At 46.5% G+C, this 11,575-nt stretch overlaps 5 protein-coding genes across 5 annotated transcripts; 2 read left to right on the forward strand and 3 right to left on the reverse strand.

The window, feature by feature from the left end:
• Positions 1-826: 826 nt before the first annotated feature.
• N7469_001535 (putative proline permease) lies at positions 827-2,389 on the reverse strand (the record flags this gene model as incomplete). The annotated part of the gene is made up of 1 exon (XM_056640455.1): positions 827-2,389. One exon carries the CDS (start codon positions 2,387-2,389, stop codon positions 827-829), a length of 1,563 nt encoding a protein of 520 aa, XP_056506212.1.
• A 381-nt stretch (positions 2,390-2,770) lies between these two features.
• On the reverse strand, positions 2,771-4,051 carry N7469_001536 (putative nuclear pore protein (SEH1); the record flags this gene model as incomplete). Its single annotated transcript, XM_056640456.1, has 3 exons — positions 2,771-2,877; positions 2,935-3,772; positions 3,842-4,051. 3 exons carry the CDS (start codon positions 4,049-4,051, stop codon positions 2,771-2,773), a joined length of 1,155 nt encoding a protein of 384 aa, XP_056506213.1.
• A 371-nt stretch (positions 4,052-4,422) lies between these two features.
• Positions 4,423-5,963, forward strand: N7469_001537 (UDP-N-acetylglucosamine--dolichyl-phosphate N-acetylglucosaminephosphotransferase; the record flags this gene model as incomplete). The annotated part of the gene is made up of 3 exons (XM_056640457.1): positions 4,423-4,661; positions 4,735-4,915; positions 4,983-5,963. 3 exons carry the CDS (start codon positions 4,423-4,425, stop codon positions 5,961-5,963), a joined length of 1,401 nt encoding a protein of 466 aa, XP_056506214.1.
• A 169-nt stretch (positions 5,964-6,132) lies between these two features.
• Positions 6,133-7,735, reverse strand: N7469_001538 (DUF895 domain membrane protein; the record flags this gene model as incomplete). Its single annotated transcript, XM_056640458.1, has 4 exons — positions 6,133-6,312; positions 6,375-6,471; positions 6,531-7,572; positions 7,648-7,735. 4 exons carry the CDS (start codon positions 7,733-7,735, stop codon positions 6,133-6,135), a joined length of 1,407 nt encoding a protein of 468 aa, XP_056506215.1.
• A 1,573-nt stretch (positions 7,736-9,308) lies between these two features.
• N7469_001539 (zinc-binding alcohol dehydrogenase family protein) lies at positions 9,309-10,743 on the forward strand (the record flags this gene model as incomplete). The annotated part of the gene is made up of 4 exons (XM_056640459.1): positions 9,309-9,560; positions 9,623-9,663; positions 9,719-10,155; positions 10,214-10,743. 4 exons carry the CDS (start codon positions 9,309-9,311, stop codon positions 10,741-10,743), a joined length of 1,260 nt encoding a protein of 419 aa, XP_056506216.1.
• Positions 10,744-11,575: the final 832 nt, after the last annotated feature.

Here is an 11,575-nt window from a genome sequence, read left to right on the forward strand (position 1 = left end):
TGATAGTAAAGTCCAGGTAGCATTTGACAGCGTAGGATCCAAGCCTTTCCTTTATCTTGAGAAGATTACTGTAATCTAGATAACTCCAGACCCAGATCATTGGACGTGCGCAGTATTTGCTATTACCATATTTCATGGGACCAGGTAATTCCGTCAAGATAATCATCCAAGACTTCCACGAAACTAGTATTTAGTCTGCGGGCTCTTTTTCTTAATTAGGAAGTTCGCTCAGCATGGGATGAGCCCCTATAGAAGCACAGACACATAGAATAGACATATTAATATACAGATCTTCTCCTCGCATCGGGGAATCTTTAGCTTTCTCTCCAATCGGATCTGCTCACTATTACATATTGCATTATGGCTTTTACTATGGAAGTATACTCCAGTCCCCGGCTTTCCCAGGTTGTAATTTGGCAGAAAGGTTTCCACTTGCGGCATTAGTCCACTGTATGAAAGTGTGCAGGATCGTATCTCCATCCTCTTTTACTAGCACTGATACCACAAGTTACACCAACAGCATACTCTTTCTTCGGGATATGTTCTGATAGAAAACGGATGACTGGACTACAGTCCTCTAGAAGACACTACAGATTGAAATCTAGAAAGAGCCATCTAGCAATCATTGACCAGTCTGTATAACTGCAAAAACAAGCCCAAGAAAACATGGAGTAAATATACAGGTTCCAACGAATGACTAAATTACAAGCCAAGCTCAACTTGCAGGATACTCCAACTTGACTAGCAGTTTCAATAACACCTCCCGATGAGGCACAACTGATTGGATGGAACAATTCCCCGTTATTCAATTTCACAACACACAACATCATGCCTCCTCCACGGCCATAGTCCAGATTTGTTCCAACTCAATTGTATCGGGCGTTGTGGCAGGCTGTTCCGATGGTGCGCTACACGCACCCGTGAGACCTTTGGGAGTATCCCTGTCAATCGGTGCGTTCTTAGCATTTGACCGATAAGGGAACATGGTTTGGAACTGGTGAAGGAAATAGATGGCCGCAAAGACTGGAATGCTCAAGTATGCTGCCACGACCCTTGATGCTCGTGGCCCTGGCCGAGGGCCTGGCGCGCCTCCCACAAGCCCGTTGGCGAGTAGCATGATTGCGCTCAGCATGAAACCCACGTATGTGCCCATTGGTTGAACAGCAAATCGAAAGGTATCACTCTGTCCCCGTCGATGAAGATGATGACGAAAACGGCGGTAGGTCACGCAGGAGACCATCCAGGAAAGATACCCGCAGCTGTTGACAAAGACGAGGAAGTAAGTCAACACCGTAGAGCTCGAAACCGCTACAGACATGAAAGCGAGCAAGGTAAACATTGACGTGGTAATGATAGCCATGTATGGCACGCCCCATTGATTGCGGACACTGAGCATTTTGGGAGCATGGCCGAGCTCTGACAATGCGACTAGTGTGCTTGAGGACAAATGTAAGAGCGACCGACCAGAGGCTACGGAGGAGATGAAGACCGCAATGGTTGCTGTGACTGGAAGAATTCGTATCTTCGCCGTATTGATGCCAATCACGAAAGGAGAGACACCGCCGCCTGCTCCGTTATTGTTCAACAGAGGTTCATTGTAAGGAGCCATCACACCCATAGCCAAGGAACTTAATATGTAAGGGAAAGCGGTGGTCGCAACATCACAAATAACTCTTCTAGGAAGTTCCGATCCGATGGACGGGCTGATTGGGCCGCCAATTTCCATACCGTCGCTCAAATCTGGAGTTTCGGCTCGGTGAACGATGATCTCTGGTGCGAAGGTAAAAGCAATGGAACTATGCAAGATACATTGCACCAAACCGAAGAACTTTCCTATCGAGCCTCGAGCTAGATACTGGTTCATAGCTCCTGGTTTTATCCAATATTGGAATCCCCATTTATCATGACCAGTCGCGCCTCCCATACCGATCGACAAAGTCAAAACGAGGAGAAAGACCAAGGTACTGATCTTGATCCTAGTGAAGAGTTGCTCGGTGCTTCGAAAGGTGCGTTCAGGAAGGAAGTTAAAACCGACCACGATAGCGGTTATGATGAGCAGACGGATTGCTACTGTTGGGCCAGGCTCCCACAATCCGAGATTGACCATAGCAGTTGTGGTCTCATAGGGAACCATAAGAGCGAGGGTATACCAACGAAGTGTAGCGGTGGCAAGACCGAGACTGGATGGGAGGTATCGAAAGCCATTGGCAATCATCGAACCGTGTCTAGAGGGTGCATAGACAGCGACTTCAGCGACAGTTGTTGCCATAAAATAGGTTAGGAGTGATAAAAATAAGTATGAGATGAGTAGTGAAGCCGGACCACCCACGGCTAGGGCTTGACCGGCCCCTATAAACAAGCCCGTTCCAAGAGTCGGGCCCACGGCCATAGCAGGTCATGAGTAGGAACTGAGCGATAGGAATATGTATGAAATGAGAGAGGAGAAAGAAAGTGAATATTGAAAATTGCAGAGAAAACTCCATCTGGATGAGGGTCGCTCCTGACTTCGTACAAGTACACGGGCACTTTCCGGATGGATAAGAAAGATGACTGGCATCATTCGAAAAAACTGGAATTAATATATAAAGTAGTTCAATTCAACTTTAAACACAAGGGTATCATTCTTCCCAAGCACCGTTTCAATCATATGAACATATCATTAGGAGGTCAGGTGGGCACAAACTTGAAATCAAGGTGTCTAGAAAATGGCGAGGGCCATGGTCCAAGACAGAGTGTACCATCAGCAACAAAGCTTGACAGGCACTCTTCGCTACTGTGTTGCCATATCTGTCTCGGCAAACTCGAGCCATTCCCCAGAGAGAGATTTCTTCCAAAATCGGACTGCACCGTCATCGCCAGCAGTCATCAAGGAGTCACCTGGGTAGCCGCTGTGATTAGACATGTTATGGATAAATTAGAAACAGAGCTTCTTACCTGCAAATGAAAATTCAACCTGCCAGACATCAAGATGCCTGCTTTCGATACAAGCCACTTGCTTGAATGAATGACGGAACTGAGATTCTCCACTGGCCTGCCGATTAGAGGCAGAGGGAGGCGCCCGACTAGCCAAAGCTGAGCCAATCCCTGATTGAGATGTTGCCCGGATGGACGAAGATTGCTGCTGGCGTCGTTCGGTTTTACGGGAGTTGGTGGTTTGAGATCCTTGGACGGTTGATGTGAAGACCTCGAAGATGCGAATCAATCCATCTTTGCCTCCACTGGCAATGAGATCGTATCCTCTTACTGAACCGTTGGCCCAGGATATATCCCTCACAAGACCTCCATGTCCATTCAGTTCAATAGCATGGTAGAATCGACGGTTTGCATCCGTGCGATAGATCTTGACTGTGTCCATGGCTGCGACAACTAGCGATAAACTCTTGCGATCGGTCTCCGGCGATATTGTGTGGGTGATATCACTGGGGTCATGGTGAAACTGGATTTTGAAGCTTGTTTCTTCTCCGCGTTCCGGAGCAGGACATACGCGGAACTGGTCTAAGTGTTGCCAGTCTGCTAGACTATCCGGACTAGTGGGTTCGAGAATCATTAGATAGCCGTCTCGCGTGATGAGAGCCATCCATGACTCTAGATCAATATTCCGGAAGTCCATAGATACAAATGGATGTCGTTGAGGCGCTGTCAACCGAAAGATGGATCTAAACCGCCGTCCCGAGTTGGGTGGTTGCGTTACATCTTCTTGCCAGATCTTGAGTTTCATGTCCTCACCTACACTGCCAATATGTTGACCTGTGAAGGGACCATTCCAAACTGCCTGCCAGGAAATGTCAGCATGAAAAAAGAGACCAGAAATCTGATGATATATTGCATCTTAGGCCCTTACATCGCGGATTTCGGCATCATGCGCTCGCCATGTATCCATCAGCCGCCATTGACCATCTTTCAGATCCCAGACTTTCATACGGTGATCAGTCGATGCTGTCACAATCCGATTCCCATAGAAGTTGAACTTGGTCACCGACACAAGGTCCCGGTGGCCAGCATCGAAGTCGGCAAAGCCACCCGCAGCCTCCGCATGCTCCACACTCCCCATCGAGACGATATACTTTAGCTTCCCCAGAGAAATCTAGATTAATCTGGTAGTTGAGCCAATGACGCGCTTTCATCCACACGTCTGCATGTTATGGTATGAAACAGACGTGTCTCAGCGTTTCCTGCGGCCTCCCCATTTTCGGCCGCGATCATCACGGGGCCATAATAGGCGGTGAGCAACGACAGAAACACCGATAAGACCTTATCGCGGGGAGATTCTTTGGCGGCGCGTCACCAATGAAGAAGCCAGCTTGCGTAAGTTGTCTCTCTTTTCTCTCGTTTGTGTCGGCGTTTCTTCCTTTTTCGCTCGCCAATTGTTTTTGTCGAAGTCGAGTCTGTAGACCCGAGCGAAGGGTCGTGCAATTGCTCGAAATGTCTTCTTCAAATACTCTTTCTCGTACGGAGACTTGGCGTCTATTAGTACTTGTGGGAGTTGGAGTCGGTATTCTAGTCAACACCTTCCAAGGTGATGGCGCCCCATTGATTGCTGCTGGAAGTCTTTCGATCATTGCCTTTGCAATAACGTTTAGTATGATCCGCTGGCTCGGACCTGTGTTTATCAAGGCAGGATTGAAGGGGAAGGACATGGCTAAACCAAGAAAACCTGAAATGTACGTCCACACACCAGGCGTGTGGCCATGCTGCAAATATTGGCATAAAATGGAGACTGATGTTCGGATTCAGACCAGAAACAATGGGAGCGGTGTGCGCTGTTGTCTATCTTCTATCCCTTATTGTTTTCATTCCCTTTGCTTTCTACAAGGACATTGTAGCGGCCACTTCAGGTGGTGGAAATCGAGATGTAGTGATTGAAGATCAACACATTGAAACGGGCCGTTATCTACATCGATTCCCCCATGGGAAGGTGGGTGATTGTTTCCTGCTTTCCTTCCATCAAGTTGGATGATTGGACTGATTTTTTCGTCTCACAGCTCGCATCATACCTGTCGGGATTGCTATCCCTGCAGTCAATTATCATCCTAGGCATTGGAGACGACCTACTCGATATACGCTGGAGACACAAAGTACTCATTCCTGCATTTGCCTCAATTCCAATGCTCATCGTGTACTTTGTCGACTTTGGTGTGACACAGGTTGTTGTGCCGGTCCCGCTGCAACGATACCTGGGCGATTTCATTGACCTCGGCAGCTCGTACTACATGTATATGGCGGCCATTGCAATTTTCTGCCCAAATGCTATCAATATGTTGGCCGGCATCAATGGTATCGAAGTGGCCCAGTCGCTTGTCATTGCACTTCTCTTGCTATTCAATGATGCCATGTACCTTGCGCCAGTCACACCCTACCCTCACCCGGCAACAGACTCACATTTATTCTCCATATATTTCCTACTGCCTTTCATCGGTGTCTCAGCAGCACTCCTGTGCCACAACTGGTATCCTTCTAAGGTATTTGTGGGTGATACCTATTGTTACTTCGCGGGAATGGTCTTTGCGGTTGTGGGCATCTTGGGTCATTTCAGCAAGACTTTGTTATTGCTGTTTGTCCCACAAATATTCAACTTCCTATACTCCACCCCGCAGCTGTTCCACGCTATCCCCTGTCCTCGCCACCGACTTCCCAAGTTCAATGCATCAACTGGGTTATTAGATGCCTCGGTGACCGAATGGACTGTGCCTCCATCGCCCTTGGTTGCTACCGCACTGGATATTCTCCATGCTCTTCGGTTAGCACGAGTGACTAGGAATGAAAGTGGTAAAATCATTGAGTCGTCGAATTTGACATTGCTCAATCTTTGGCTCGTGTGGATGGGGCCCATGAGAGAGGATCGGCTTGCATGGCACATGGTTGCTGTCCAGACCTTATGCGGAGCAGCCGGACTATTTGTACGACATCGATTGGCCTTGTTGGTATTCAACCATGATAATAGGATGTTCCAATACCTTGTCTAGTTGTTACAATGAGCCTCGGAAGTTGCAAAGACAACATCACATTTATCAAAGACTTCCATCCTTTCACTGTATATAACTTATGTCACACTATTAGTAAAGAAGATCCACATATTCACTTTCGAATACTGTGTACTATACGCAGGAAATGTTATTTGTATTCATATTAAGATTATGGACTGTGCGTGACATCGTGCAGAGCCCGAGTCTCCCTGGCAATCTTCTTGTCCCTGAAGGCATGCCCGACCTCTTTGACGATGAACCAGGAGGGTATGATAGCGATTCCCCAAAGACCAAAGTTGAGGTAAGGATTTCCAACCGCAGCCATTATTGAAACGCTACTGAGGCCGTACTATACACCTAAAATTAGTATGTAAATTGGAAAGGAAAGCATTCCAGGATTGCAAAACATACGCTCACAGCTTGTGCGGCAGATTCAGTACCACGTAGCAGCCCTGTAATTCGAACTATTTCTTCCTGTTCATCTGCTAAATTGCCGACCAAAAAGAAACTACATCCTCGTCAGTAAATTCTTGCCAGTGACATCTCCCCTTTTTAATCCGAACTCACAGATACATGTAATTCAGTTGGAAACCTGCAACCCAGAAAAGAAACAGCGCAAAGGCTTTGCCGAAGCCAGGGTCGAGCCAGTCGTAAGTGGGATTTGTTTTGTTGAACTCAGTAGTATTGACTGTGGCCCAGATCCAGCACATCCCCTGCCAAGCGACAACGAAGAAAAATGCAGCTCGTGTCCGAGTCTTTAGGGAAATTGATTTGGTATCAAGAAAAGCACCCAAGAGATTGCCAATAATAAGGGCAATGATACCAGATAGGAAAGATCCGAGGGCTCTCGCACGAACAGAAAACCACAATCCTTGATATGAGAACATGACGGCTTCTGTGTATACTGCTTGACAGATAAATGGGACAATGACCAAGAATTTGCGGTTGAAAAAGAGTTTAGCCGTAGCTTTCAGTTCATACGCCACGCTGTTGTTGACATGAAGTTGGACCGGAATTCCATCCTTCCGTTGCACCTTGGACGGTTTGTTCAGGAGCAATCCAGTGAAAGGACCCAAAGCCTGCAGGACAATGAAAATAATGAACACGGTATATGAAACACTACCTGCCGACGCTCGCTTCGCATTGACGCCCAAATTAATGGCGCCGCCAAGAATTTGCCCTCCAACTCGAAAGCCGAGCCAAAAGCCCAGGAAGCGACCTTGGTTATAGGGCTCTGGATAGGAGAGAGCAATCGCTGCTTCTGCCATCCAGAATATACCGGCTGATATCCCACAAAGCGCTGCGCCAAGGATGACCAGCCATTCTTGGCCGAATCGGTTGTTGACGTACAGGCCAGCTGCATATGGTGCATATCCCATCGTACCCACGATCAATGTCCATTTTATCCCAATGAAACGGACCACAACACTGGACAGAAAGCAAGAAACCACCATAAGCCCAAAGGTTAATGCATTTGCCGCGTTAACAAGATATGGCTTTTCTTCACCACCTCCGCCCAGGGAGTTCATCGCTCCCCAGATCCCTGGGGCGAGAAAATTGCAAAGTCCGAGAACGAGAGCATTGTAAAATGTCGACCGATACCATTTCACTATAACCATATCAGAGAATAAATCCTGGTATACAGCGGATGTTTTTTACCGGGGGGGGATTTGGCTCTGCATACCTTTTTGCTTAGCAATGGCCGGAGGATTAGCAGATTCATTAGTGAGCTCTGCATCAATCGGCGACGCGTTCTTCTCGAAATCTGACATTGTGGAGAAGAGAATTCTTCCTAAATATTACAGTATTATCCCGAACTCTCGAACAATGGAAAGATACAAGATGAATATATACTAATGGTACTAACACTAAGGAACGCCTGTCCTATGATGAGTGACCGGCTCAAAACAGCTAAGAAAGCCCTGGTAGCTGAAACATGACATTTCGTGATATGGCAACATCGGAACTTTTCCCTTCCTGTTGCTAGCTCAGATCACCAAGATGGCCCAGGCAAGATTGGCGTAGGTTATTACTGAGTCCAAGGAGAATGTTGTGTTTTGTAGTTGAGATTACGTGCTCGCACGAACTTCCGCGAGCCGCTAAGATACGTCAAGTTAAGAGAATGGCCACGGAGGCTGTGTCCATTTTTGCTTAGAATTCCGTGAAGGGTCATCTTGTAGTAACAAATTCAGCAGATATACTTTCCTTGGAGATGTTGTTTGCATTATTTCCCGGCCGAGAAGTGTTGACATTTACCTGCGATCGCGTACTGGTATGAGTATAGTTCATTGTCCAAGAGATACATCCATGTACATGGATGTACCTGCACCACATCTTCAACTACATGTTCAAAAGACGGCATGTGCTCTTTCATTTGGTCTATAGAACATATCATCCCCAAGACAATGTCTTAATGGCAATATGAGTCAGGTTCATGACGGTGGATGTTGTAGGTGTCAATGAATCAAAAAGCGCGGGAGTTACTCAGACCTCGGCATTCAACAGCAACGATACATAAAGGATATCCCTTCTTCAACTCCCTCCTGATGGAAGAGAGTAAATAGGAATACTAAATCAAGCCAGATAGCCCCAGCCTGGAATATCTATTTGCAGTGATGCAAGCATCCAAATAATATTCAAAATGTAGCAGGTTCTACTTCTGACTTTGTTGTTGGGAGCCAAACTTTTGAGGTTCCGTCATTCGAACCCCGGATCACATCAGAGATCGAAAGGACAAGACAACTTTGCTGTGCATTCCTTCATCAATCACTATGATTCAACAGCGGTGTTATCGATGCTTCGGAAATTTATGTAGCGATTGTATTGACCTTTCAATCTTCCACTTGTCGACATATTAACTGGAATGACCAGCACACAAGGTAGAATCCTAATATACATCATGATTAGGCTCAGAAACTATTTCCGTAAATTTGATCTACATCTCCTCCCCCCGGGTTACCAACGAGGATTCTCCATCACGCCATTATAGCCCCGCCATGAGCAATGGAGAGGCAGCCTACAACCAATACGATGGGATATGCTGGAGGTTACATAGTACAGATGCAAGACGTGATACTCCAATCCGGACCATTTCTGAGGTCTATCCTGGGTCAAGAGCCCAGCGGAGGCTTTCTGACCATAGTGCGTGCTTGGAGCTAGGATTGATATCAATGCCCCGCTGACCAATTTCTTGAGTGCTCGCTCTTCTGAAGCCTCTCGCCCGAGAGGCACTTCATACTTGTAGTTGCGGACAAAATATAGACTTAATCCAGCCTGAAATCGTTTTCCTTTCCTCGTTTTTTCCCCCTGCAAATCCCTAGTATGGCACTGTTGGCTCCAAATATCATGTCAACCACAACCACATTCCTTCAGCTTGAAGAGCTACAGCAAAAGCCTACAACATTCCATCACTGTTCATCATCAGGAAATGCTAGCAATACATCTCAGCGATCTCGGCAAGAGGGAAAAGTACCGATTTCCAAGCCAATGGAAATGACGCAGCAGGTGCTTCTCCTAAAGGGAGTCAGAGAACAGTATACATTAGTGAACGATCATAACATCCCTTCTGTTGTTCATCCTGGAGAGATATTGGTCAAGGTATGATCTAGCGTTGGTCTAAGCTTGCATGCAAGTCAAATAGTCTAACACTCTATTGGAAGGTTCTTGCCATCGGCCTCAATCCGATCGACTGGAAGGCACCGTATGTTCAGATCGCCCTCCACAACGTATGACCCTCTAACACTTAATGTTTATAGTGCTTTTAACTTTGGTATACCTAGCTTGCCATGGATCAACGGACGTGATTTAGCCGGGCTTGTCCTTCAAGTACCAGACAAGTCTTCACGACTTCGTGTTGGCGATATCGTCCTGGTACCATCAACAGATTATCGTGATATCAGAAAAGCTGCATTCCAAGAATACGCTATTTCCACTGACTTTAACGCTGCTCGTATTCCATCCTCGACATCGATCACTGCTTCTGCATCTCTTGGTGTCGCATTTGTCGCCTCAGCCCTCGCTTTGGGTGTTTCCCTCGGATTAGACTTCTCGCTTCTAACGAAATCAACCGGTCCAAACCTTGTGAATGTTGTAAATCAGCTTGACAAGAACTCTATACCTACGGATATTTTAAATGAGTGTTTTGCTTCGCCGGATCGGCCTCAGAGGGGTGATTGGATTGCAATTTGGGGAGGTGAGATTAACAATTCCATTGAAATTAAAATGTTTTTCTAGAGCTGACAACTCTCCAGCATCTACAACTACTGGATTAATCACTCTTCAATTAGCCAAGCTTGCTGGCCTCCGTGTGATTTGCGTCGCTGATGTTGCTCGACACGGCACTAAGCTTCTACAACTTGGAGCTGATCTCCTTGTCGACAGACAAAATACAGAGCGTGCAGTCGAGATCATTCGAGGGGTTACAGACGGCAAACTACGATATGCAATCGATATAGTGGGCAAAGAAACCGCGACTCTGCTTGAAAGGACATTAGAAAAGTCGGGCCAATCCCATCTATTGGGACTCACAGGCCTGCCTAAGGAACGTGATCCCGGGATTCGATATCATACTGTGCCAATTAAACTCTTCCATGAGGCTCCTGCCGTTGGTGAAAGCCTGGTATGCTGGCTAGAGAGCTTACTGCAAGATGAGACATTGAGTCTTCCTGATGTTGTCCGTGCCGAAGGGGGGTTAGACGGTATTAATGCGGCTCTTGATAAGTTGCGAAGTGGATCAGTTTCAGGCAAAAGGATAGTGGTAGACCTCGGTGCTCGCTCATGATTTATGCGTTGTTCCTTCAGCATGATGTCTCGGAATGAAATAGATGGGATCTGGCGTTTCATGATGTACTAGAAAATACCTCTTACAATAAGCAGAAAAAAAATTATTTCTGCTTACTCACAAATACGTGCATCTGAACACATTGAATACACGAGAATACTGGTTCATATAATCCATTCTATAGCACAGGCACTGGATAGAAAATGTTTTGTGACTAGATCAAACTAATATTGCACAAAGTGACATTATCGAAAATTGAAACATACTACATTTGTAAGATCGATTGCCAACGTATTTATTTTGTCCAGTTTGAGTCTGCACATACCTACTGTATACTATACATACATATTGTACAGTAGGAGTGTCCCACATCCCACACAAGGCATGATCGGAGACGGCGGCCGTGGCCAATAAGAGACCCACCAGTATTGCTTGAGTCATCGTGGGCTGTTGTAGGATACGTCATGCATTATCAGTCGGTCTACAAACATATTGGGATTCACAACCTCGGTGATAATTATAGTATCCAATAAATCGTGTCGCAGATCAGAGGCAATTAGCAAGCAATTATAATAGTGAAAAATGAATGCACCAGAATTCTGCCTCTTCTTCGATGTACTATGAAGTCTCCGAAGATCGAGTTCTACTGTACTTTTCCACGCCTATCAACCGCCCACAAGCGCCACTAGCCGCTGTCGCATTTTTGCACGGGCCCGACATCGGCATCCACTCTTTATGCCACTTCAACCAATAAAATCGCCAGTATTGGCCGCTGACCGACCGAAATCGGCGTTGCCCCTCGAGCTGCAGGGCAGCGACATCGCGGGCCAGT

This window comes from Penicillium citrinum (assembly GCF_028827155.1).
Source record: "Penicillium citrinum strain IBT 23319 chromosome Unknown utg000001l:1.0-4955037.0:1.0-4956770.0, whole genome shotgun sequence".
In the NCBI taxonomy this organism is placed as follows: domain Eukaryota; kingdom Fungi; phylum Ascomycota; class Eurotiomycetes; order Eurotiales; family Aspergillaceae; genus Penicillium; species Penicillium citrinum.